The sequence below is a fragment of the Ambystoma mexicanum genome, chromosome 8 (assembly GCF_040938575.1).
Source record: "Ambystoma mexicanum isolate Mex_15411 chromosome 8, UKY_AmexF1_1, whole genome shotgun sequence".
In the NCBI taxonomy this organism is placed as follows: domain Eukaryota; kingdom Metazoa; phylum Chordata; class Amphibia; order Caudata; family Ambystomatidae; genus Ambystoma; species Ambystoma mexicanum.
In genome coordinates this window covers 1,509,009,539-1,509,035,628 of record NC_090929.1, presented here as the reverse complement: position 1 = coordinate 1,509,035,628, position 26,090 = coordinate 1,509,009,539, and the positions used below count along the sequence as shown (strand labels likewise).

General features: G+C 47.8%; 1 protein-coding gene across 1 annotated transcript in view; it reads right to left on the bottom strand.

Moving 5' to 3' along the window:
• Positions 1-26,090, bottom strand: part of PDCD11 (programmed cell death 11) — a 1,291,633-nt gene that overhangs the window by 711,661 nt on the left and 553,882 nt on the right. The window contains exon 17 of the mRNA XM_069611704.1: positions 24,943-25,162. Within this exon, the coding sequence (XP_069467805.1) occupies positions 24,943-25,162 (220 nt within the window). The remainder of the gene's footprint in view (positions 1-24,942; positions 25,163-26,090) is intronic.

The window sequence follows — 26,090 nt, the reverse complement described above, 5'->3', positions numbered from 1 at the left end:
CTGCTGTTGCTGCGGCTTTAGAATATCTACCCCGTCCACCTCGGGTAGTTCTTCTTTGACCCCTTTGAGCCGGTCGTCCTCTACCTCTTCCGAATGCCGAGTAGAAGCGAAAGGACTTGCCCCTCGCAGAGGTTCCTGTGGGACGAAAAGGAGTCTGACGGATTGCAGCTCCTAGGGATTTTGCTGCAGCTTTTGAAGTTTGCAGTTTCTCTAAACTGTCATCCGCCTTTTTCCCGAACAAAGAAGAGCCATCGAATGGCATGTTCAAGAGCCTGGCTTGCACATCTGGGGCAAAACCCGACTTTCTCTACCAAGCGAATCTCCTGGTTGATGTACTTGCCGCCATTGCTCTGCTGATACTGTCAGCCGAATCAATGCCCGTCTGGAGGGATTCGCACATAGCGTCTTTACCGTCCTGTATAATATTCAGGAACGCATCCCTTTCTTCTCCCTCTGGGATGCAGTCAGCCGCTGTAGAAGCACACTCCCAAAGTGTATGGCTGAACCTAGCAAGGGTGCAAGTAGCATTAACAGACTTTAAGGCCATGCTACATGCTGAAAAGACTTTCTTTGCCATAGCATCATATTTTTTATCGTCCCTGTCCTGTGGGACTGTAGGATAAGCCGTCTTGACATCAGTAGAGGATGCTGCTTGTGCCACCAGACTTTCTGGGGATGGATGTTTAGACAAAAACTCTGGGTCTGTGGAAGATACCCTGTACTTTGCAGACAGTTTTTTATTTACTGCTGGTATTACATCTGGGGTTTCCCAGTTTGTCATGATCTTTCTCTGAAGAGCTTTATGAAAGGGCACCACAGGATCCTCTTGTGGGCCTTTGTCAAGAATATCTGTGAGGTCATCTTGCTGGAAAGATTGTGAAGGTGCAGACCACCCCATGAAAACTGTAATCCTGGCCATTAAGGCTCTGTAGGGGGTTTCAGCATGATCCCCCGGGTCTGGCTTAGCAAAATCCACCTCAGGGGAAGTGTCTAACCCACTTGCCTCATGTAAAGAATCATGAAGATCCTTTAATCTGCGCTCTTCAGAGGAAAATTCCTCTCTAACTGGGGTTACAGGTCCCTGTAACTCAAATGTGTCTTGTTCAGACAAATCACCCTCTTCTAAAATTGAGGATATAGTTCTCAATTGTTCTGAACTCATAAAGGGAGTAAATCCCATTTCCAAGGCAGAGGGTGCCGAACTTGTCATTATTGGCCTCGAAAACGTCGATGTCGTTGACGCCGACGTCGAAGGCTTCGAGCGTGGCGTCGAAAACAGAGGTGAAGGCATCGAGGACCTCGACAGAATTGGAATTCTACTCGACAATATCGACGCCATCGAGGGCCTGGGGATAGTCACTGGATGTGTGGTCACCGTGACTTTTATTGGCGTTGACGCCGGTGTCGAGGCCGGCGTCGAGTCGACAAACCCGTGTGTCGAAGGTCCCCTCGACAACGGCGCCGAAAACATCGACGTCGACGGGACCTTCGTCGACGGCGTCGAAGGAACCTTCGAGGAAGGTTTGGAGGTCATAGTCCTACTTGAGGTTTCTTTCGCCGGGTACTGCGACTCGCGGCGTTTTTGACCTTCGGGTCTTTCGACCAGAGAATCGCTCTCGGCAGTCTTCGAGGGGGTCGAGGCCGCTTTCTCGAAGACGCTCATCATATTCTTTCGGAATTCCTCCCATTCAGCCCGGGAACTATGTTTCGTGGGGCAAGGGATTCTTTTTGGCGAAACAGAGGAAGAGGAAGACGGAGAAGGGGATCTTCGACGCCTCCTCTTCGAGTGCTTCGATCTCGAGGAGTGATGAGACCCACTCCGAGACCTGGAGCGCGAATGGTGACGAGGAGACGAATGTCTCGACTTCGTCGACGAAGAAGCAGCTTTAAAAGTCTTACCTTTCTCCAGCTTCCCCCTACGCTCCTTCAGGGCCTTAGCTGTCATGGACATACAGTCCTCGCATTCCGAACAATGGTGTTCAGCTCCCAAGCACCACAGACAATTTCTGTGAGGATCGGTCAACGACATCTTTTTCCCACAATCTCAACATTTTTTGAAGCCGGATCGAGGAGTTGTCGGTTCCGACGAGGAAGCCATCGAGTATGGATCGAATAACTCGAGGTAAATAGGATTAATCTGACTAAGAACTGAGCAACGGTATTCCGAGGCACCGAGTAAGCGCGGAAAAACGGAACTGAGCAACGGACGCTGTGCGCGGCCTTTATAGGCAGGATGACGTCGAGCGTCGATACGGCGGCTGTCGAGGGACATCGACTCGAGGGATGTCGACGCGCAGCGCCCTCTAGAGAAAAAAAAAATTCCGAGGCCAGCAGAGCTGGAAGGATATATCTAAGATGAGGAATACGTCGGAGGACACAATCTCTTCGAAACAAAGTTACTGGTAAGTAAAAAAGAATTCCTTTCTTTCAGGTACAGCTGCTGGTAGAGGTGATCAAAAAGCTATAGAATTGAATAACCAAAGTTTATTCCAAGGAGAATAGGGAGCGACAAATGCTTTGCGTCTACTTACCATCCTGACTACAATTTTACCCAACGTGTAGACTGGGGTGTGGGGGGTTCCGTTGAAGTAGGTCTTCCACCGTTGCTTCCAGTGAGACATCCCCAGGAGCTGTGGGTGCAGGGAATCTTCCGGTCTGTTCCGGGAGCACAGTGCAACCCAATGCAGACCTCTTCAGGACACTTCACCAGACGGGGGAAGGTGAGTTCCAGCCATGGCCACTGCACACAGGCGACAGTAGGTATCTCTCCATTCGCGGTTGAAGACGGGATTCGAGAGCAGGACCACTTGAAGCAGGGACTCAAATTCAGCAGGAAGGCGACTTATCCCACAAAATGGAGACCACCGAAGTTCAGGTGACTAACATGGAACGGCGACAGTTCTACAGAGATAGCCCACTGGACAGCTGGTCAGTCCACTGGGTGGTCCAGGGACACTTCTGAAGGCTCAGGGCGGCTGGATCCTTAAGAATGTGTCAAGACTGGCTGGTCCCACCAGTCCAAGGGTTGAAGCACCGCTCAGGGCCTTCAAAGATCAGGTAGTCCTGCAGGAATTCACCGGGCCAAATGCAGGAAGGTATGCAGGGTTGTCAATGGATCTTCAGTCGGCTACTCTTCTACAGCGGATACTTGGCTCCAAAGCTGATCTGAAGAAATGAGTCCTCTTCATATCCTAATGCCTGGCTAGAAGCCAAGCCCACCAATGCTATGTATCAGCACCTTTCAAACAGCCAGCAGTAGTCCAATCTGCCCTGTTTACTAAAGCTACGGAGAATTTTCAGTTTCTGTGTTAACTCCCTTTAACCGGAGAAACCCCCCCAAGCACTTTTTGCTGGACTCTGGGATTTTATGATTTATTCTCCCGAGTGGAACTTTATACCACTCAATTCTATTATTCCGCCTAGGAATCTTATTGTACTGCTTTTGTGGATTATGCTTTCCTCCACAGATTTCAATAAAGGCATTTGTCATTGACTTTTGTGAAACACAACACCCTCTGTGCAGTGTCACTGAGGAGTCGCTTGGACTTCCCTCTATTTTATTCTCTTTTGTGAACTACAGTACCCAAGAGTAATAAGATAAAAGTAATCTTCCTTACCTTTTCTTTTGTGGGATGAGTACTCACCACCTTATGTGGGGTGCTGGAAGGTTACATTGTAACTCATTTCCCACTGCTCCTTTAACTTTCTAGTTACAGTAGATAACAAACCTAAATGGCTGGTGGCAGTGGATACAGGCTGATTTCTCAGCTGCAGTAAAGCACCCAGGGGTGACCATTTTCTCAAAGTGGCCCGGTCTTCCTTTTCCCCCCATTTTCAGTTTGTACGGTCCTTCTGGGCTCACCTATCATTCCAGGTGGGGGTGGGTCCTTTGTGTCTTTGACAGGCTTCTCCTGGGAAGCCCGCCCACGCTACCATGTGTCTTGAAAGGCAGGAAGTGAGGGATGGTCCTGAAACATCACTGTCCTTAGTATGTAGGTGTGCCTGACTGAAACCATTTTAAACTGGGCGGTTGGCTGTCCGGCTATTCCCCAGGTGATTGAGAGCCCCATAGGGGTGAATGGGTTCCAGCATGCAAGGATTTTTGGACCACAGGCAGATTCGACGACTGGAACTGGAAATCCAAAGCAGAAGGCGAGCAGAGACGCCAGGCACTTCAAGAACCGCTGAATTACTGGTGAAGCACTGCTGCTGTCCTGAGCATGTTTTCAACTCCTTTGGGCTGGTGGGAAAAATCGGCCTAAAGACTTTCTTCAATGTGGGCCATCCCCAACATCCTGCAACTTTACAGGGCTGCAGAACACCAAAACCTGGGGCACCTGGACCCTTATCGAGTGCATTGTCTTGCAATCAACGAACCTCACTGAAACTTTGCAGGCACCCTTGTGGACCCCCAGAAGCTGTAATTATCATACAAGGGTCCCCTCACAAGAGTTCAGGATGAAGAAACCGAAGAGAATCTAACCGGCGATATCTGTTGCCTCTTGGCGCTAAGAAAAAGGTACCAAAACCATAAACCACCTCTGGAGTGAGCCGATTCCTTTGCTGATGGCCCCTTCTCTCGAGTGCAGAAGCCCACCGAAGGTCTCCCCTTTTCGTCACCATGACCAAGGAACAGGAATTAGGGTCTTCATTGTTGAATCAGGAAGGCAACCAGCTACATTTACAACGTCACTCTTCAGGTACTGTGGGGCTTGGGTTAAGGTAAGTACCGAAGGCCATTTTCGGTGCTCCTTTGCTTTAGGAGTTCCGTTTTTCTCATTTGGGAGTTGACCTCAACTCCACTGTGCAGGTCTTGCAGCATGTATTCCTACAAGAAAGCTCCTCCTGAGTTACTGTCCTTTCTACAACAACTGACTGGTTATTTAACTTTTCCTCCCAAGCTCTTCAGAACTGGTGTTGTCCATTTGACTTTGGATTTGCTGGTTTCCCAAAGGTCCATCTTCTTGATCATACAGACTTTGGCAATGCTGGTTCCTTCACAACTTGAATTGTGAACTCTTTTTTAGTTAGGAAACAGACTGCCTAAATCCCGTTACTTACCAGTTGCTAGCTGTGTTCAGTCTAACCATTACTTCCCCTTAATTTTGCAAAGGTGATACATACAAGTGCTTTTACTGAAGTCACTGTGTGATGGATATGAAAAGTATATGAAGTTACTCACCTGAATTATTGTTCCTTTACAATCTTATTCCTTTTCAAATGTAATGTTATTGATAGTTGCTGCATTTTAGATTTGCTTGTGTGCCTTGTGTATATATAAATAAATATATTTTAATATAACTTCAAGTGAGTTTTTCCTTGGATCAGTTTATGCACTAATTTCTTTGTACTAATCTATAGCTTACATAACTCTCTCCTAAGATGAGCCTAGCTGCTCACCCACACTACCGACTTGTGTAGTACAGGCCTATATTAACAGTTGGGTCCCTAATACCAAGAGATAAGTTTTATGAAGTCTAACCCCAGTTAAATTTAGAAAAACGTCCGTAACAGGGTTTATTTGGTATAGCGCAGGCCAAAACCCTCAGGTAGCTGTCCTACTAAAATCTGTCTACCAGACCAGATTCTACAAATACATCAACAGCAGGCGACTTGTGACACAAGCTACAGATCTGAAAAGTTTCAAGGCTCTGCACGGAAAGGGCACAGCTGCAGCAAGGTAGCCCAGGAGAGAGCTGATCAGTCCACTTGTTGGCCCAGGGACACTCGAGCATGGGTTTTCAACTAGTTATTTGCAGGTGTGCATGGCTTGAAGCACCAACCTGGTTCTTCTTCAGATCAAGCAAAGAAGCATGGCATGACCGGAACAACACTGGAGCCGATAATCGTCAGGTCAGCTGCAGGGGTCGTCTTCAGGTCATCAGTAGGTTGCTCTTCTGCATAGATGTCTTGGTTCTAACGATCTGTCGAACAGTCACAGGAGTCCTTTTATCCAAGATTAAAGCTGGGAGAAAGCTCACCAATGGTAAGGATCAGCACCATTCAAACAGCCAGTGGCTATCCAATCATGGATAACCAATGTTCGCCACATCTGCCCAGCAACAGACTTTCAGGCGCCAGAGAGATGGATTGGTACTAGACAATCCCAACCCCGACGCAGGCACACACACAGGCGCGCACACACACAGACACACACACAGGCACACACACACGCACACACCATTTCCTGACCGGAGAATGCAGTAAGAAGGCCAAAGAACAATATGGATAAAGATCAAGAGGAAAATCTCACGACACAGCCATCTTTTAGTAGACATTTGCAGTAAATCCAAAAGTGCATGAGGAAAAACACAATGGTAAAACTATTGCAGCTGCCACCAGCTTGTCTTGGACGCATTGTAAAAGTAATCAAAACGCCATTATAAATAAATTTGCAAGGATACAAAGTATCCCAACTACGCTTCACTGTAAGGTGATGTGGGCAACTGTAGCACTACAGGAATTCACAAAGAGTCTCTCAGTACTGAACGTCTTAGGAACTAGTCAGTTTCCCCATTGAAATGAGCAGACAGGCAAGGGAAGTAAAGCAGAGTGCTTTACCTACCTGTAAAAAGTCAGCACAGGGTTAAAACAAAGCAAAATGAAAGGGAGCCCAACAGAAGTCTAAGGGAGTAAAGCAGCAAAACGTAATTTTTTCCAAACAGCAAAAAAGTAACTGAGATCATGTGGCACTACGGAGTGGTGCGCGTAGAAGAGCCGCGTCCCACCGTTTGCTGGCAAAGAAGTTTTCTGAAGGGAGACGAAACCGGAGACAGAAGATGATCATAGATGAGGAATCTGTGGGAGGAAGGAATCCATTGATAATAAGCAGTTCAAAATGTCTCGTGCCTGCATAACACCTGGTACAGTGTCCTAAATGCAGAGCCCTCTTGCTATATAGTGTAGGCCATGTACCTGGTGGTAAGCAACGAACATATATGGACACAATGGGTGGGAAGACATTTTACCACATGGGACAGATCTGTCATAAAGGACCCTAGGGACAACAATCCACATTCATTCTTGCACTCTAGGGTATAGTATTATAATGATGCAGTTGCACACAATGATTAATAGTGCTTGAGAGTGGAAACAATTCCAACAGAGTCAGGAGTCCTACAAGAAATCAGGATGCACTTCTAGATACAATTACCAGTGCAAATAACTTCAGGGAAAAATAGTAAGACAGTGAAGTACAGTGTAAAAAAGCATCCACGTTGAGGGAATTGGCAAGCTGGACTTTAAAAATACATAATATAAATTAAATGGTAAATACTAAAAATCCAGGTCTTGGCATACAACTTCCTGGACCCCTTGTGGGTACAAGGTAAAATGTCCAGGGTAAGGCACGTACACCCAAAGTCTAGTTAGGGTAAGTAGAAAATTCCATAGATGTGAATGTGACAAAGTCAGTCAGCAATTTGCTTGTATGGGTAAAATTAAGATACGTCTCTGTTCTACCGCGCAGATGTTGATTCGGTAGCAAACAACCCCAGGAAGGATCAATGAAGAGATCTTGAGGTCGGTTGAAAGCCAGAAGCCCCACGACAAAATGAAGCAAAGCAAGAAGACCCAAAATGTTAGTCAATAGGAAATGCATAGAGATTTTCTTCCAGACACCAGAGGGACCACTGAGGGGGGAGTATCTCGAGTCATCGGCAACCCCAGGACCAGTATTCATGGTGTCAATTCCAGCGGCAACGGCTTCAGCAGCATTAATACAGCACAAGGACAGACTTGTTTTCCAGGTGCGTATTACAAGATCCCGTTTTGAGAGGCTTGAATCCTGACCGAATGCAAACCATCCTCGCCACCCAACAGAAAAGAAGAACAAAAGGACCTTCCCACATTGGTGACCCACGAGCCAGTAGTGAAAATACTGGGGGGTGGGGGTTGAGGGAAGAGAGACAAAGGAACTCATGAAGACACTCCGGCAGCTAGGTGGACAAAGACAATAAACGGTTGCAAAATGAGGAGGTGAAGCCTGCCCTGGACAGCCCAAGGAGCACACCAGGCAAGGTTAGTGGTGTCCCATTACACTTTTAGGAAGACGGTAGTGTTAGAACAGCTTTTCTGAAGTCCAACTAAGGGCTTGGAAACACCATTCAACTGAGGCAGTACCAGACTCCACTCTTTGTACGAGTCTGTACCACCAGAATTCAGTGTAGCGTAGACTGAGCAGCCAGTTTTATCTTAGGAGGGAGAGAGGGCTGTAGAATCAGTAAAAAGAAATTGTAAAACAAATGGTCCAAAGAAACACGGAAACACTGTTGTAAAAATAAAATAAATGTTTATTTATATACAATTAGGCCCATATAAATCTTGGGGGAAATAAGTACTATCACAGATCATATAAACACATTATAGCAAAACACAACACTATGCTTAAAGGAACACACACCTAAGCATATCACCTAATTTGGAGCACCTAACAGGAGTTCTAGGGAAGTCAAACCAATGAACAAGTTACTTCTTACCTTGTAACGTTCTTTCGACGGGATGTTCCTCCGACGTATTCCTTATCTTTGATAATCGTTTCCAGCTTGCTGGCCTTGGAAATTTTTTCTGTAGAGGGCGCTGCGCGTCGACGTCCGCCGAGTCGATGTCCCTCGACAGCCACCGTATCGGCGCCAACGTCACCATGCCCATAAATAGCCACGCGCTGCTTCCGTTGCTCAGTTCTGTTTTGTAGCATAAGAAAAGTCATGCCTGAATTGGTTATTGACCTTGAAGGAGCGTAAGCTGCAACCACAAGGGAAGTATCACTGCAGGGATGGATGGGAGGGGCGATAAGAAATACGTCGGAGGAACATCCCGTCGAAAGAACGTTACAAGGTAAGAAGTAACTTGTTCTTCGAAGGGATTGTGTCCTCCGATGTATTCCTTATATTTGATAGACTCCCATAGCAGTGGCATGTAATTGGAGGTGGGTGTGAGAATGTTATTTATCCCTTTTGGGATGGACCGAATGTAATACGGCCTTGCCAAATCTGGTCTCTTGAGTAGTGGAGGAATCCAGATTGTAGAATTTTGTGAATGTATGTGCGGACGACCATGTGGCAGCCGCACATATGTCTCGGACCGGTACCCCTCTTTGGAGAGCCGAAGAGGCTGCGATACCCCTGGTTGAATGAGCCGTGTGCTTTTGGGGTGGCTCTTTCCCTGCCAGTTTGTAACATTCCAGAATGGCCAAAATAATCCACCTGGAGATGGTTTGTTTTGTTATGGGTAATCCCAACTTGTGACCTGAGTATCCTACAAACAGTTGGTCTGCTTGCCTGATCCTAGCCATTCTGCTGATATAAAAGCTGAGAGCTCGCCTTGGGTCCAGCCTATGTAGCCTTTCCTCCTCTTTCCCCGCATGGGGAGGAGGGTAGAACGAAGGTAAGGTAATTTTCTGAGTAATATGAAATTCAGAAACCAGTTTTGGGAGGAAATTAGGCTTCACCTGTAGGACAACTTTGTCCTTGTGGAAAACTGTATGTGGGGGTTTACAGGAGAGAGCTTGTATCTCGCTCACCCTCCTAGCAGATGTTAGTGCTACCAATAGGACAGTTTTAAGCGTGAGAAATCTCAGCGAACAAGAGTGAAGTGGTTCGAATGGAGTGCCCATTAGGAAGTTTAAGACTAAATTTAAGTCCCATAAGGGAACCTGGAATGGTTTTGGGGGATAACCATTAGTTAATCCCTTGAGAAATTGTACCACTAGAGGAAGTTTGAAATACGATGGTTCCTCCGCAGTGCGCTTGAAGATTAAAAGGCTATCTCGCAGCGCTTTCTCAGTGCCAACTTGAAGGCCTGAGTTTGCCAAGTAGAGTAGAAATTATAACACCGTTGGTGTACCACATGAAAAAGGATCGATATTCTTCCCTACACCAGCTGCAAAATTTGTTCCAACGGCAGCGGTATAAAGACTTTGTTGCTGGTCTTCTGGCCGAAAGCAACACCTCCATGACGTCATCAGGGAGATCCCAATCCTTGTACCTCACCCTTTCAGAAGCCAAGCGTGAAGGTTGAGGGTTCTGGTGTCTGGATGGAGAACCTGACATCCCTTCTGCGAGAGAAGATTCCCTTTGAGTGGACGGATTGGAGGGCAGATGGACATATCTAGAAGGTCCGGGTACCACGTTCTCCTGGCCCAATCCGGGGCAATTAGGATCATGGTTTTCCGGAATCTTCTCAACCTCCTGATCATTTGAGGAATAATGGTGGGGGACTGGTGGGAACGCGTAAAGGAGTGGAAACTCCCAGTCCACTACGAACGCGTCTCCTAGAGCTCCTCTCGGGGGAAATTCCCTTGAACAGAACAGATCGCACTTCCTGTTGGTGCTTGTGGCGAACAGATCCACCTGAGGGGTTCCCCAAAGGGCGAAGATCTCTTGAAGGACTTCCTGAGCTAGCTCCCACTCGTGGGAGACTGTGCTCTGCCTGCTCAGAGCGTCCGCTGTCAAGTTCTTCTCTCCGGCTAGGTGGACTGCCGATAGAGAGATTCCTTCTTGGATTGCCCAAAACCAGAGCTGAATCGCCTCTCTGCACAGTGGCAGTGATCCTACGCCTCCTCTTTTGTTGAGGTAGTGCATGGCCACCGTGTTGTCCGTTATTATCAGGACATTTCTCCCCTGTACTGATGGCAGGAAAGCTTTCCGCGCTAGTCTGATCGCTCTTAGCTCCAATAGGTTGATGTGTAGTCTGGACTCCGATGGAGACCAACGACCGCTGATGGTCAAGTCATTGGCATGGGCTCCCCAACCCGTGAGTGAGGCGTCTGTGACTACTGTTATCTCCGGCCATGGTTGCCAAAACAGTTCTCCTTTCAGGATGTTCTCTGGATAGGCCCACCATTCAAGGTCGCGGGCTACCTTGTCTGGAATCCGGAGGAGATCTGTCATTCTCCCTGAGAATTGCGACCACTGACTTCTCAGTGCCCACTGAAGAGATCTCATTCTCAGGTGAGCCTCTGGCACAAGGAAGATGCAGGATGCCATGAGGCCTAGCAACCTCAAAAAGTCGAAGGCTGGGAGACGTTGGGCATTTTGAAACTTGGTGACCATCTGTAGAATATCTTGAGCCCTCACCTCTGGTGGCAAGGCTTTTCCCAGGGAAATGTCCAGGACCGCTCCAATGAACTGGAGTCTCTGTGATGGTATCATCTGTGACTTCTTTAAATTGAGGGAGAAGCCCAGTTTGTGAAGGAAGTGGCAGACATAATCTAGTTGGGCCTGGACCTGTTCCGAAGATACAGCCCTGATGAGCCAATCGTCCAGGTAGGGGTAGACATGGATCCCTTCCCTCCTTAGACTCGCCGCCACTACCGACATCAGCTTGGTGAAGACCCCCGTGGCGGAGGTCAGCCCAAATGGCAGAACTCGAAATTGATAATGAGTCGCCAATTGTGAACCTCAGGCATTTCCTGTGTTTTAGATGGATTGGCACATGGAAATAAGCATCCTGAAGGTCCAGAGATACCAGCCAGTCCTGGAGCCGGAGGGCCTGAAGGATCTGAGAGAGAGTTACCATCTTGAACTTGTCCTTCCTGAGGAACTTGTTCAATTCTCGTAAGTCCAGGATGGGTCTCAGTCCTCCGTCCTTCTTTGGTATGAGAAAGTAGGGGGAGTACCAGCCCTTGTTCCTGTCCGCTACCGGTTCTATGGCACCTTTCTCTAGCAGGTCTATAATTTCCTGCAAGAGGAGCGAATCTGGAACTTTTAGAGAGCTGTTCCCCGGAGGATGACTGAGGGATGTGTAAAAGGGTAGGCAGTAACCCTGGGCAACTGTCTCCAATGCCCAAGCATCTGACATTATAGCCTGCCATTCCGTCAGATGGTGAGTTAACCTGCCCCCTACAGGTATATTGTGTGGAAAGGCCTCAGAGTGGTTTGGGGGCGGCTGATGCAGATGCCGAGGGTAAAGAGGCATCTGCTGCTGCGGCCTTAGTACTTTTGACCCATCCACCTCGGGTGGATCTCCTTTGGCCTCTTTGAGCCGGCTGTCCTCTGCCTTTCCCGAATGCGGAATAATAGCGAAAGGACTTTCCTCTCCGAGAGGTTCCCGAGGGGCGAAAAGGAGTTTGGCGGATAGCAGCTCCTAAAGATTTTGCTGCTGCTTTAGAAGTCTGTAACTTTTCTAGACTGTCATCAGCCTTTTTTTCCGAATAGTGAAGAGCCGTCAAAGGGCATATTCAAAAGTCTGGCCTGTACATCTGGAGCAAAGCCAGACTTTCGCAACCACGCATACCTGGGGATTGTTGTACTTGCCACCATGGCCCTGCTGTTACTGTCAGCGGACTCGATGCCAGTTTGAAGTGATTCGCACATGGCATCTTTGCCATCTTTAATAATGTTAAGGAAGGCTTCCTTTTCCTCTCCTTCGGGTATGCAGTCAGCCGCTGATGAAGCACACTCCCATAGTGTGTGACTGAACCTGGCGAGCGTACAGGTGGCGTTGATGGACTTCAACGCCATACTACAATCAGAGAAGACTTTCTTCGCCATAGAAGCTTACCTCTTGTCATCTCTATCCTGTGGGACAGTAGGGTAAGCAGATAAAGTTGCCGCTTGAACCACCAGGCTCTCTGGAGTCTGGTGTTTTGATAAGTATTCAGGGTCAGCAGCCGCTACCCTATACTTGGCTGACAATCTTTTATTGACCGCAGGGATAACTTCAGGAGTTTCCCAATTAGATGTCATTTTTCTTTATAAGGCTGCATGGAAAGGGACCACAGGGTCCTCCTGTGGACCTTTGTCTAATATGTCCGTTAGGTCATCCTGTTGAAAAACAGGGGAAAGCGCAGACCAACCCATAAATTCAATAATTCTTGCCATAAGGCTTCTATAGGGTGTTTCGGCATGTTCCCCTGGGTCTGGCTTAACAAATTCCACTTCTGAGGAAGTGTCCAGCCCACTTGCCTCATGTAGTGACTCTTGTAGTTCCTTCAGCCTTCTTTCCTCAGAGGTGAAATCCTCTGAAATAGGCAGTGTGGTCCTCTGTAACCAATGTTTCCTGGTCAGAATCTTCCCCCTCTTCATAAATTGAAGATAGTCCAGGGTACTCTGACCTCTGAAATGGTGTAAAACCCATCTCTAAGGCAGAAGGAGCCAAACTCGTCATTACTGGGCGAGAAAACGTCGATGTCGTCGACGCCGATGTGACAGGCTTCGAAGGCGCCGAAAAAACTGGAAGGGGTCTCAAAGAACTCGAGAGGATCGGGATCCTACTCGAGGACATCGACAACGGTCTTGGCGTCGTGCCGGAGGCCCTTGGAATCACCGTTGGCTGTGGAGTACCCTTGGTCTTCTCTTTCATCGGCGTCGATGTCGACGATGGCGTCGAGTCGATTGACCGATGCGTCGAGAAACCCTTCGACAACGGCGTCGATGGTGCTGATCCATGCGTCGAAGGAATCCTCGACGACGGCATCGAAGATGGTGCCTTCCTACTCGATGGCTCGTGGCGCTCTCGGGTGGAATGTTTCGCCGGGTGCTGCGACTCGCGGAGTTTTGATTTTTTGGGTTTTTCACCCAGGGTATCACCCACAGCTGTCTTCGAGGGGGTCGAGGCCGCGTTCTCGAAGACGCTTAACATTTTCATTCTGAATTCCTCCCACTCAGCTTGAGAGCTGTGTTTCGTGGGACAGGAGACCCTTTCTGGGGACACAGAAGACGAGGAAGGGGATCTTCGACGTCTCTTTTTTGAGTGTCTCGACGAATGGTGGGAGCTACTTCGAGATCTAGAATGGGAATGTTTTCGATGGCGAGGAGACGAATGCCTCGACTCAGCCGAAGAAACCTTCGAGGAGGTTTTTGACTTGCCTCTCTCGAGCTTCCCCTTGCGCTCCTTCAAGGCTTTCGCCTTCATGGACATGCAGTCCTCACACTCCGAACAATGGTGCTCGGATCCCAAGCGCCACACGCAGATCCTGTGTGGATCAGTTATTGACATTTTATTACCGCAGTCTCGACATTTCTTGAAGCCGGATCGCGGCATAATCGGTTCCGATGAAGAAGCCATCGAGAACGAGAAGGTATTATTCGAGTAGATATAGAGTTATCCTGACTGAACTGAGCAACGACGTTCCGAGGACCCACAAAGTGTGGAAAAACGCAACTGAGCAACTGACGCAGCGCGTGGCTATTTATGGGCATGGTGACGTCGGCGCTGATACGGTGGCCGTCGAGGGACATCGACTCGGCGGACACCGACGCGCAGCACCCTCTACAGAAAAAATTTCCAAGGCCAGCAAGCTGGAAACGTATTATCAAAGATAAGGAATACGTCGAAGGACACAATCTCTTCGAAAGTTACTTTTTAAGATTACTTTGTGATATAATGGTAGTAGACCATAGCAGTTGTACCGTGAAGCTCTGCAAGGAATCACTAAGTAAACCAACTGGACAATATACGTTTTGTGAATAGTGGAACACTTATTGTAGGTACAGTAAAACACCTATAACTCTGATTCAGGATAACAGTTATTCTAGGGGAGTTGCTTTTCAGTTTACAGACTAAGGGAAGCAATAACTAACTTATTTTAGGCATCCTGTACAGCAAGCACCTGGTAAGATGTTTCCACCCTGTTTGGGGTCTTTGGGGAGATTTTACCTGTATTTTAAGGGAGTCGTTTATTACCTGTAACTCCCATTTCTCCAGCGTTGGTATCTTTCATGGATTCACATGCTTAGAATATTCCCCGTCAGGATGGGAACCCTCGGTATCTTTATTTAAGCGTTTTCCATTGGAAAAAATGTGACACTTTTGTGTCCTATTGACATCCTTTTGGGACGCTTATGCATGGCCCAATAGGACGTACGGTATAAATAGCCCCGCCCCCACGGCTCCATTCAGATTTTAACCCCCAAAGTAGAGGCAATATCACGTTTGCATTCAGGGGAGACTGGCGAGCACATGTGAATCCATGAAAGATACCAACGCTGGAGAAATGGAGTTACAGGTAAGAAACTACTCCCTTCTCCAGCATTGGATGATCTTTCATGGATGCACATGCTTACAATAGATTACATAGCAGTATCCTTATATCTGGAGGCGTGTAATGCAAACCAATACCATAGGAACGCAAACACAGAAAAAAAAACACAAGAAAAAGCAACAACCATGGTACATTAAAACTGGTACCCCACTCTGTGGGGGCTTACCTTACTGAAACAGGTGTTGCAGGACTGCACGTCCCATCTGCACATCTGCTCTATGCTGTTGCTCTAGGCAGTAATGCCGAGTAAATGTATGCAGCACCGACAGGGAGGCCGCTTGACAGATGTCCACCAGCAGAATTCCCGACCACAATGCCGCTGAGGACGAGGTGGATCTTGTTGAATGAGCCTTCAGGCGCCTCTCCAGAGGCTTCCCTGCTTTAGAGTGACAGAAGGCAATAGTGGACGATACCCAGCGGGATAGTCCTTGTTTGGAGATTGGTCTTCCCTTTACTGAGGGTTGTAAGCCACAAACAGTTGTCTCGTATGCCTGAAATCTTGAGTACGACTCAGATAAAACTTCAATGCTCTTTTGACGTCCAACATATGGAGAGCCTTCTCTGCCAAAGAGGAAGCCGCAGCGAAGAATGCTGGTAGCACAATAGAAGAGTGCTTATGGAATGTAGTTGGTACCTTCGGAAAAAAATGAGTGTTAGTGGCTAACACCACCTTGTCCTTGAAGAAACGTAAGTATGGGGGATCAATCACCAGCGCTTGTAGCTCCGACATTCTTCTTGCTTAAGTAATGGCTACCAAGAATGCCAGTTTCCACGACAAAAATTTCAGGGGTGACGACATAGGCTCGAATAGCGCCTTCATTAGCCCTAATAGCACCCGATTGAGACTCCAACCAGGAGGGAACTTCTTGGCCGGAGGAAAAGTCTGAAATAAACTCTCAGAAAATGTTTGACTAGTCGATCACTGAACAACGGAGTTGAGTGCTTCTTCCGAGTAAACCTAGAAATGGCAGCCAGGTGAACTTTTATGGAGGAGAAAGACAAACCTCTTCTCGCCAAGTGTAGTAAATAAGGCAGAACTTTCTCTGATTAAATGTTTAGAGGGTCCACCCCTGGCTGATCCTTACACCACACACAGAATCTTTTCCACTTGCATGCATACGAGTCATTCATGGACGGAGCTCTCACCACCTCTAAAATGCAGCGACAATCTCTAGAAATGTTCGGCGAACCAAACTCAGAGAAGTCAGGAGCCAAGCCGTCAGGCTAAGGGAGCCCGGGTTGTGATGCCAAATTGCTCCTTTGTCTTGGAAGAGAAGGTCCGGCGTCACTTGAAATTTCATTGCTTCTGCCACTGATAGATGGAGCAGGTCTGAAAACCACAGCTGCCTGACCGAGTGAGGGGCAATCGGAATCACACGGCATGGATATTTCTGAATCCACCGGAGGGTCCGTCGAATGAGCGGAAACAAAGGGAACGCATATGCAAACTTGCCCGTCCACGGGAAGGAGAACGCATCCCCCAGCGAATTGGGCTGCGGCCATCTGCTGGCGAACTGCTTGCACCTTTTGTTCTCCTGGGTTGTGAAGAGATCCAGTGAAGGACGACCCCATTTTCTGAAGATTCTCAACACTTGCTGATCGTTCAGCTGCCGCTCGTGGAGTTGGCTCATCTCTCTGCTGAGAGAGTCTGCCTGTACATTCTTCACCCCTGGCAGGTGAAACACGACGATGCTGATGGCTTGTTCGAGGGCCCAATGCCATAGCTCCTGAGCCTCGCTCGAAAGCATTCTGGAATGAGTGCCCCCTTGTTTCCTGAGGTAGAACATTGTGGTTGTGTTGTCCGTTAACACTACCACAACCGATCCCCGTATGAGTGGCAAAAACGATCTCAGAGCCCAACGAACGGCTTAGTTCCAGTACATTGATGTGAAGCTTCTTTTCTCCTGGGGACCATCGACCTTGAGCTTGTGAAGACCCCAGATGAGCTCCCCATCCTGTTTGGGAGGCATCTGTCACAATTGTGGCTTGAAATTCCGGCTCTAGCAGAGGCATCCCCTTTGTCAGATTTTCAGAGTTTCCACCACCGAAGATCTTCCAGTAGGTCGCTGTTGATCATCACTTGGTCAGACCACAATCCGTGACTTTGAGACCACCGGTCCGCCGGAAATTCTTGTATTGGCCTCATGAAGAGACGACAGTTCTTCACTAATGGGATACATGACGCCATAGCTCCTAGAAGCGACATGTAGCCTCTGACTGACACTCTGGTTCCAGCTCTCCACTCCTCCGCTTTCTGCTCGGGTTTCTGAACTCTCTACAGAAGGTTTTACCAGTCCTGACTGGGTTTGGAATTCTGCGCCCAAAAACACCAAGCTCCTGGAGGGAGAGAGAAAGGATTTTTCGAAGTTGACAGAGAAGCTCAACCGTTGTAGCACCTGCATGGTAACGTTGAGGCTTGCCTGCGCCGGTGCCGGCGACGAGCCCCTTATTAGCCAGTCATCCAGGTAAGGGTAGACATGATGACCTAGTCATGGCCATGCCACCACCAGGGCCATACATTTCGTAGACGTCCTGGGAGACGATTTTAGACCGAATGGGAGCACTTTGAATTGGTAATGACCCTGACCCACCACAAACCTCAGGAATTTTCTGTGCCACTGACGCATGGGTATGTGGAAGTATGCGTCTTGCAAGTCCAACGACGCCAGAAAATCCCCCGGTTGTATCGACTGGATGACCTCCTGAAGTGTAAGCATCTTGAACATCAGGCGTTGTAGAGTCTTGTTGAGAGCTCGAAGGTCCAGAATGGGTCGCCATTGGGTTTTTTGACCACGAAGTAACGTGAGTAGACCCCAAGGCCTCCCTCTGCCACAGGAACCATTTCTATAGCCCCTTTTTGCAGCATAAGCACAACCTCCTGCTTAAGGATGTGAAGAACAGGTTGCGCCGAATACACGGGAGGAATGGGCGACGGCGTGATCTTGAACTGCAAAGAGTGGCCTAGTTTCACTGTGTCCAACACCCAACGGTCTGATGTAATCCTTTCCCATTCGTTGACTCAATGGGACACTTTAAGATTGTCATTGCTGAGATTTTGATTGCTTACTCTTCGTAGACAAAGACTCTCCGCCTCTCCTTCTAGAAGTCTGGAAATCCCGACTTCTCTGTGTCGCCTGGAAAGCTCGCCTGTATCCCTGGGATGAGTATACCGATCTATTGAAATTCCGGTCTCTGGATGTGGCAAATCGAGAATTCCCCGAAGCTCCATGGAAGGGGCAAAAAGGTCAAAATACTCGTCCACTTTGTAATGCCCCCAGTGATCTTGCCGTATCTGAATCCTCCTTCATACCCTTGAGGGCTTCGTCTATCTTCTCCCCAAATAACTGCTCACCTTCAAAAGGCATGTCCAGCACTTTATAATGGACTTCCGGCCAAAAGTCTGTACATTTTAACCAGGCCTGCCTTCTTAGTACCAGTCCATTATTTATTTGCTTCAATCCCGACTCCACCAAATCCACAATGTTGATGCTGTGATTTGATGCCTCCTCAACTTCACGCACCAGTAGCAGAGCTGTCTTTTGGTGTTCTTCGGGCAAGTGTTACAAGACGGTCGTATCATGCCATAATAGCTGTTAAGACTTTCTTACCAAAGGCATCCTGCCTTCTAGCTTCACTGTCTGGAGGTGTTGTGCACTTGCGTTGTGATCTAGCCTTTCTGCTAGCCGCCGCTGACACCACTGATTCAGGAGAGGGCTGTGTGGTCAAACACCTAAGTGTAGAGTCTGGAGCCTTAAACTTTTTTTTTCTAACCTGCCCTTGATTGCAAGCTCCGAAAATGGATGGCCATGGTACGCAAGCCTTCCTGCCAAACGTGGTCCAGAATCGGAACCGAGAAGATCGACTTCCTTCTCTTCCCCATATGGTCAATTAAAAAGCATTTCTTCCTTTCTTCCTATGGGGTCAGACGAAATTCAACACAGGCTTTCGGCATCATCGCATGAAAGGCTCCGATGTCATCTGGAGGTGACTGCTGTGCCGGGCTTCTAGGAGCTTCCACTCCTCCATCCAATTCCCATGTAGGGTCTCTTGACGGCGATGATGAAATGTCCGAGATGGAGTCCCTGGGATCTTGATCCGACTCAGAGTCCTGTAGCTCACCCTCTTCTGGATGTGAACGGGGAGGTTCTTCACTGACCAGACGGGAGAGCAGCAACTCAGTCATTGTCATTGAACGTGGAGCAGGGCCTGCCGCGTCGACGAGGGGTGTCACCGGAGGCCCACCCATAGGAGGAAGCCTTGCATCCAACTGGCTTAAGAGGGACTGCAGCGTAGATGAAACTTGTAAAGACAACATCGACTGTGGATTTAGTAGAGAAGACGTACGAGGACCTTGGATCCCTGACGTAGTCGACGGGCCAACGTCCTGTAAGCCGAGATCTGTTGGATGAACAACCTGTTCCCGCTCCTCCTCCATCGACGACACCGATAGCGTAGACTCCTGCTGTAATAGTGTGTCCGACAGAACTGTGTCATACACCGTCAGTTGCCAAGTCTCTAGCAGGCCCACCGTCGACGATGAAAACCTGGGAGTTTCTACTTCTCCCTTATCGATCGCCGCCACTGGTGTCGCAGACGCCACCGGAGGGATTGACTGTGTGGACTGTATAGAAGCAGTCGACGAATGGACTCCCTTGAATGGCACTGGCAGTTGTGGCGCAGATCCTGCCTTTTTTGAGTCTTTAGGCCGGTGTTTTGAAGATTCCCTACTCGAGGAAGACTTATGATAGTCTCCTGAGGAGGAGCGCCTTAAAAAGGGTCCTTTCCATCCTTTTTTGAAGTAGATGAAGACGAAGATTTTTCTGGCTTATGGCCTTGGTACAAACGACCATGTTTTGACGACGGAGCGTCCTTCGTCCCTGAAGAGGAACGACTCTTCTCCGTAGGCCACGGCTTATTCGCCGGAGGCTCGCCGACACCGACCGGCAAGGGACTACAGGGGTCTGCGCACCGATCCTACCACAGATGGAGGGTAGGCCTGTTAGGTAGAAACCTGTGCAGTTCCCTTGGGGACCACTGCAAAAGATTTAAGACTACAGGTGTTGGCAGTAAACCCACTTGGTAGCAGTCTGTACCACCCAGATTTACCTGGTAGCTGTGGCTGAGCAGTCAGACTTCCCTCAAGAAGAGTTAGGCAGTATGCAAAGTATACACAATAGGCACTCAGATACAATAGCACAAGCAAACACTGACCAGCGCTTTGGTATCAAAGTATATAATTATTTGTTTAAAAACACATTTATTGAAACACTCCAGCACTATTATTGTAAATCACTCTAAACACAATTACTATTAATATATATACACTCCTTATTCCTTATCAGACAAGTCTTAGTTAACACCACTTATTTCCAGACAGAGGTGAGCGCTTAACTATAGATGGAACTCCAATAAGTTAACGAAAAAGGGAGGGAAAAAGGCAGAAAGTAGGAAAATACACCACACTAATACTTAGGAGCTCTTAAGCAAGGCAGGAAAGTCAAAAGTTACTTGTGAGCCAAAGTCCATAGGCCGGGCCCACTCTTGGAGAGCAGGGCACAAATGCACCCAAGATCACACAATGACAACAGGCTTAAAAAGCCTTGCAGGGAGTTCGGAAAGGTTTTAGTTAGGCTCAGAAAAGTTTAGCCAGGGTGTCCCAGGCTAACCCAGGGTCAAAGCCGTGGGCTAAATCTACCCCGTACAGTCGGTTGCAAGGGAAGCCAGGCGGAACACGGTACCTTATGTGGAAAGGATCCTCCAGTGGGGGCAGTTGTTCCTGGCAGCTGGTGCAAGTCGCGGCGTCGTCCAGAGGAAGAGAAGATCTCGACGTGGAGGAAAGATGAAGGTCGTTGCACTGCCAGGGAAGAAACCAGCCGCAGAGTTTTCCGGTTAAAGGTACTACCCTTTGATTCGCGGTAGTGGTAAAACGTGGTATCCCGGTTGCTGGGGTGCTTGGCACAGGCAAGGCGGCCACGAGATGTTCCAGGAAGCGAAAAAGGAAGCAGACTGGTTATCCCCACCAGTCGAAGGAAAAAGGCTCTCCGGGCTGGAGATCTCCTCTGTCGTTGGGAAAAGTGGTGAGATGGTTCAGCAGGGCTCCACCGGTGGGGTCGTCGTAGCAGGTCGGCTCAGCTTCTCCCTCGTCGGATTCTTAGGTCCTGTGGCGACTTCTGAAGTTTCAGTCCCCAAAGCCCTGCTTTTATGCAGAAAACCCCCATTTACTCAGCCTAGCTGTCACTCACACATGCTAAGTGGTGAGCCGGCCAGCTCACCACTTGGGCCAATCAGGACGGAGTGCGACTTGAGTTGCCTAGGCAACTCAGTCCAGGGTGCCTAAATCCCCCTCCACCCCTCCTAAGTACCCCAGACAGAGTGGCACCACTTTGGAGGGCTTCTGTGGAGAAGCCTGCCAAAAAGTGGAACAAAGGGCTCAACTTGGGTTGGAGTCACAGAAGCGAACACAAACGCCATTTTAGAACCGAGTTCTGGCAAAAAATACCAACCGGAGAATTCATATTAAATAAATAAACCGGCGGTATGTTCAAGGCTATAGGAATTAAATAATTAAAGTTGGTAGCCTCGAACAATGGGAAATCCCATAGGGATATATTCGCGGTCGAATATAAAAAGTAGTATCCACTGCCACCAGCCAAAACTCGATCAGGGGGGACGGAGACATGTCCCCTCGACTAACAGACCCCGGGGCAATCGAATTGCCCCGGCCAGTACGTCCACAATATGATGGTTTGTACTGGTTCTGTTCAGAATTTGAGACTAGTAAAGTCAATGGTGACTTTACATGCCCTGGGAGACAGTCAGTCCCAGGGTATGTAAAGTCAATGGTGACTTTACATGCCCTGGGAGACAGTCAGTCCCAGGGTATGGAGTCTATACTGGGGGGTCACTATGACACCCCTGTGTTACTGCACTGAGGGTGCTGTGTAACACACATCACAAAAACACATGAAGCCCTATGGAGTAAAAGACCCCATAGCCCATTAAACACATCTAGAATCAAAGAGACACTCAAATCGTGTCCAAGAGTGAGGGTAAAAGAGTCTCACTCTTGGCAGGAGAAAGAAATAAACCCCAAAAATCCAGCAAAGCTGCTGGGGGACTCACTAGGTTAGGAAATTCAGCCTAAACACAGAATTCTCCCTAACAAGGCCCCTTCGTTCAGCCACGATATTAGACGCCAATTAGGGTCCTTCAACGTCTTTTGCGAGAACCTCTTGCAGATCTCGCAGGTGTCCGCAGAGTGATGAGGGTAGAGACAATAAAGGCAATCCATGTGCCCGTCCCCCTCAAACTTTCTTCTCTCCACACGTGGCACACAGCTGGAAAAACGCTTTCCCCGGCATTGAGAAAGAAAGTACAACCTAACAAAGTGTAGAAACATGAGGTGATCCAGACTACTTTGGAGACGGTTCAAATCTGAAGGGAGCCGCGGGGGCGGGGCTATTTATACTGTATGTCCTATTGGGCCATGCGTAAGCATCCCAAAAGGACGTCAATATAACACAAAAGTGTTGAGTTTTTTCCAATGGAAAACGCTTTAATAAAGATACCGAGGGTTCACAGCCTGACGACGGGGAATATTCTAAGCATGTTAATCCATGAAAGATCCAATGCTGGAGAAGTGGAAATTACAAATTGTTTTTTCTGCTGGTGTGCCTGTGTATTGTCAGTAGTTTCCCTGGCTTGCAGTTAGTAAATCCATGGGCTGCAGCCTGCTTTCACTCCCTCCGATTGGCGTGTGTCCTTGGCCACATAACCAAGAAACACCATTCATCACCAGCCCTCCAAGGGCAGCACTCAGCTAAGGGCCAGAGTCAAAGGGCAGCTCCCGAGGAAGCAGCGCCACTCCATGTTTGGTCTGGTTTGCCTTGGATACCTGACACAGACAACCTACAGCGACGGGTAAGTGGTCTGGGTGAGGAGTACCACCATTACTCTACTCCAGAAAAACCCCACTACACTTATTACCTGTTACCATGCCTAACTGTGTAAGGTAGCCGTTTTGGCACGCAGTCTAAGTGTGTAAAATAACTATACTCTAGCCTAGATGGAGCCTAAATTACATACGATAGCCATACTTTGCGCCTGAAATGTTGGTATAGCTTTGTTATATGCCCCTGCTGCGCTCTGCGACAGAACTGCGCTGCACCCCATAGTTAGTTATGTTTCAGCACCATAGCTAATTTGTGTTGAACATTGCCACACCCTGTAATTAGCCATCGTAAGGGGATACGGGCGGGAAGCACAATCATTAATGTGCTCCAGAAATCCAGCCACTCTTACACTATTACTAACTACTCTGTAAACGGTGCAGACATAGTTGTCCTCAGAGTGGAATTGTGCTATCCTCCATAGTCATCCATTGTGATAGACCTCATAGTTGGCCATTGTACTGAATTGTGGAAGGAAATGTGTTGCACCTATATGTATACTGAGGGGCAGACGTCATGCAGGATTTAGGATTTATTTTGCGGGAAATGAAATGTGTTGCACTCAAATGTATTTTGGGGGCAGGAAATGTGTTAGACTTATTAGGAAGATTAGCAATGGGTTTCAATTGGATAGATTAGATATTCAGCAATTCAAACCATAAACTACGACAGGAATAATCATCCACCCGCGATAAATTATTACCCGGGACCTAAAACATGGGCCCACTGGCACTTATACCTGAGCTTCAGCAATATACTGGCTCTGTTCCATCAAGGGTATACACTCTGAATCAGGTGAGGAATGTGGCAAGGCAAGCTCCTGCAAGTGACATTGAGGTGCTTCTGCCTGTCATCAATACTCTCAACGCGCAGCAGCTTAGGAACACTAACCCGCAGTGCACATAATGTTGCCAGTACAGACATCACTTACATCTGTTGCTTGACCTTCGGGCATACCGAGTACCTGTCTTCATACCTAGGATGTACTGATACGTCAGATAGAACAGAACTGAAGTAAATGCACACTGAGAATGTGTAATCCTATAAGAAATCTACATATCCAACAAGACAGAGGGATGACCATAGTGGCGGTTGCTCGTCCCTGGGTCCACTGAACACCAGTCATCAAACCTAGCTAGGCCTCGTAAGTCTGATAGAACAGAACTGGATTTAACTGTACAATGAGAAGGTATCTTCCGACTAAACAATGGCAGACTCAACGAGACACAGGGACGACTATAGACCTGCAATTCGCTTAACCCAATAAAGATTAGGAATAGGGCCTCGCAACACTGATGACACTGCCAAGCGTGGTAATCAGAACAAACTGCGCTAGACTGACAATCTCTCCCAGCGAACCAATGCTCCAAACCTCTAGAAAAGATATGGTCAGGTCAGTGGGCACTAAAAGGTAATCTGAAATAGGGTTCTCCCACCAATCCGCACAGAACCTCACACATACCAATATGTTCACTCTCTCCTCTTCACCAACAATAGCCGCATGGCTAGAGCAGCAATTTCAGGCCTACCTCAAAGTTGCCCTGAACAAAAGAAGCCCTAAAATACAAAACAGCAGGAGAAAAAAACAAGCAACACCCAAAGGCTACCAAAGAGGTACATTGGGCTACCAATGCAATAAAATGACTTGCACCCTGGCAAAGCACTAGTCAGCAACGTAGGGCCAAACTGCGGTGCCTGTGAAGCACCCATAGATTTGGAGCCTTAAGGGTGTGACCCAGGAGCATATGCTTCAAGAAAAGGAAAAGGGCTTACAATGGCAAGGGGGCTTCAGGAGAAGTCCCTTGGGCCACCCAAAATAAGTCAGCAATAGAGGAGAAAAAGAAAAACGTAGGGGGTGCAAGAAAATGGGCCTAGAATCACCAAAATTAGGAATTCTGGCTTCACAATGGTTAAGGGAAAGGCAGAAGAGCCGACATAATTAAGAAAAGCAAATAAACAGCAAAGCACGAACATTGTCAGGCTAAACAGAGGCCTACAGAACGTCCTTACCTCTGCTGCTCATAATGTTTCTCACAAAGATTATCTCCTTGATACACTGGTTAAGCAAGGAGAAGCTTCCTGCGGCACAGTCATCTGGACGGCATTCAGACAACTTCAGATTCAGTAGGATACGTTTCTTCTCTTCATCTGTGTTTGTTACCTTTGCCATCACAGTTTGCCCTGCAACAAAGTGATCCTCTGTGTTTGTCACAAACTTATCGCACATGGCCTGTGGAGAAGAGAATAAAAAGACAAAACATGTAAAAAAAAACATAAGCGCAAATGTTTATTGTATGTCATTTGGCCAGAATACGAATTCACAGACAGTCCAGATTCTAATGCTCTGGGAATTCGTCTCACTTCACCACATCGACCACTCTTATGTAATTGTACCTGTAACAAAGCTGAGCATATTCTCGTCTTGTGCGCCCTGATGCTCCAGGGCCTGGCGCGCCCTACAAATAATAAACTAAACTAAACTCTTACCCAATGTAAGGGTGATTTTTCTTAGGCTCCATTTCTAGAGCCCAGATATACCAACCTACTTAACGTACAGAGTCACTGAGTAATTCAGACTCTCCAAGCTGTAGTATGGCTGAGCTGTTAAACTCTTTGGAAGAAGAATGATTAAAAAGTTACAGTAAACACTTCCAAATTACCAATAAGAGAATCTCTACGCAATATTTGTAATAATATATCCTTTAACAAAATTATGTAGCAAAGTAACTTTTTCATGATCATGAAAACATTCCGAAAAGCAGGACTGCACAGAGCCATAAAAAAAGGATTGCGTGCAATTAAATCTACTAGGACATTTGGAGAGGCTCACAGGTTCCTTCAGTAATTAAACCCACTGAAGACAATATAAATGTCGATAGCTTTAGATTAAAAGTCAACCCCGATTGGCAGAGTGGTTTGCAATATAGGTTAATGCCATAAAATGTAGGTCTGCACACAGACACATGGCATGTAGAAGCTCAAAGAAATCCCAAATACGGATAGGAGGACACCACTGAAGGGATCTAGGGTTCCATGTTATAATGTCTCTGCAAAAATGTCGCCTGGTAAAAAAGTTGCCAGTTTTGTGTGGCAACATTATTACATGCAACACCCCACAACCCACAACAACTTTTTTTTTCCAAAGGGAGCGGGGGACA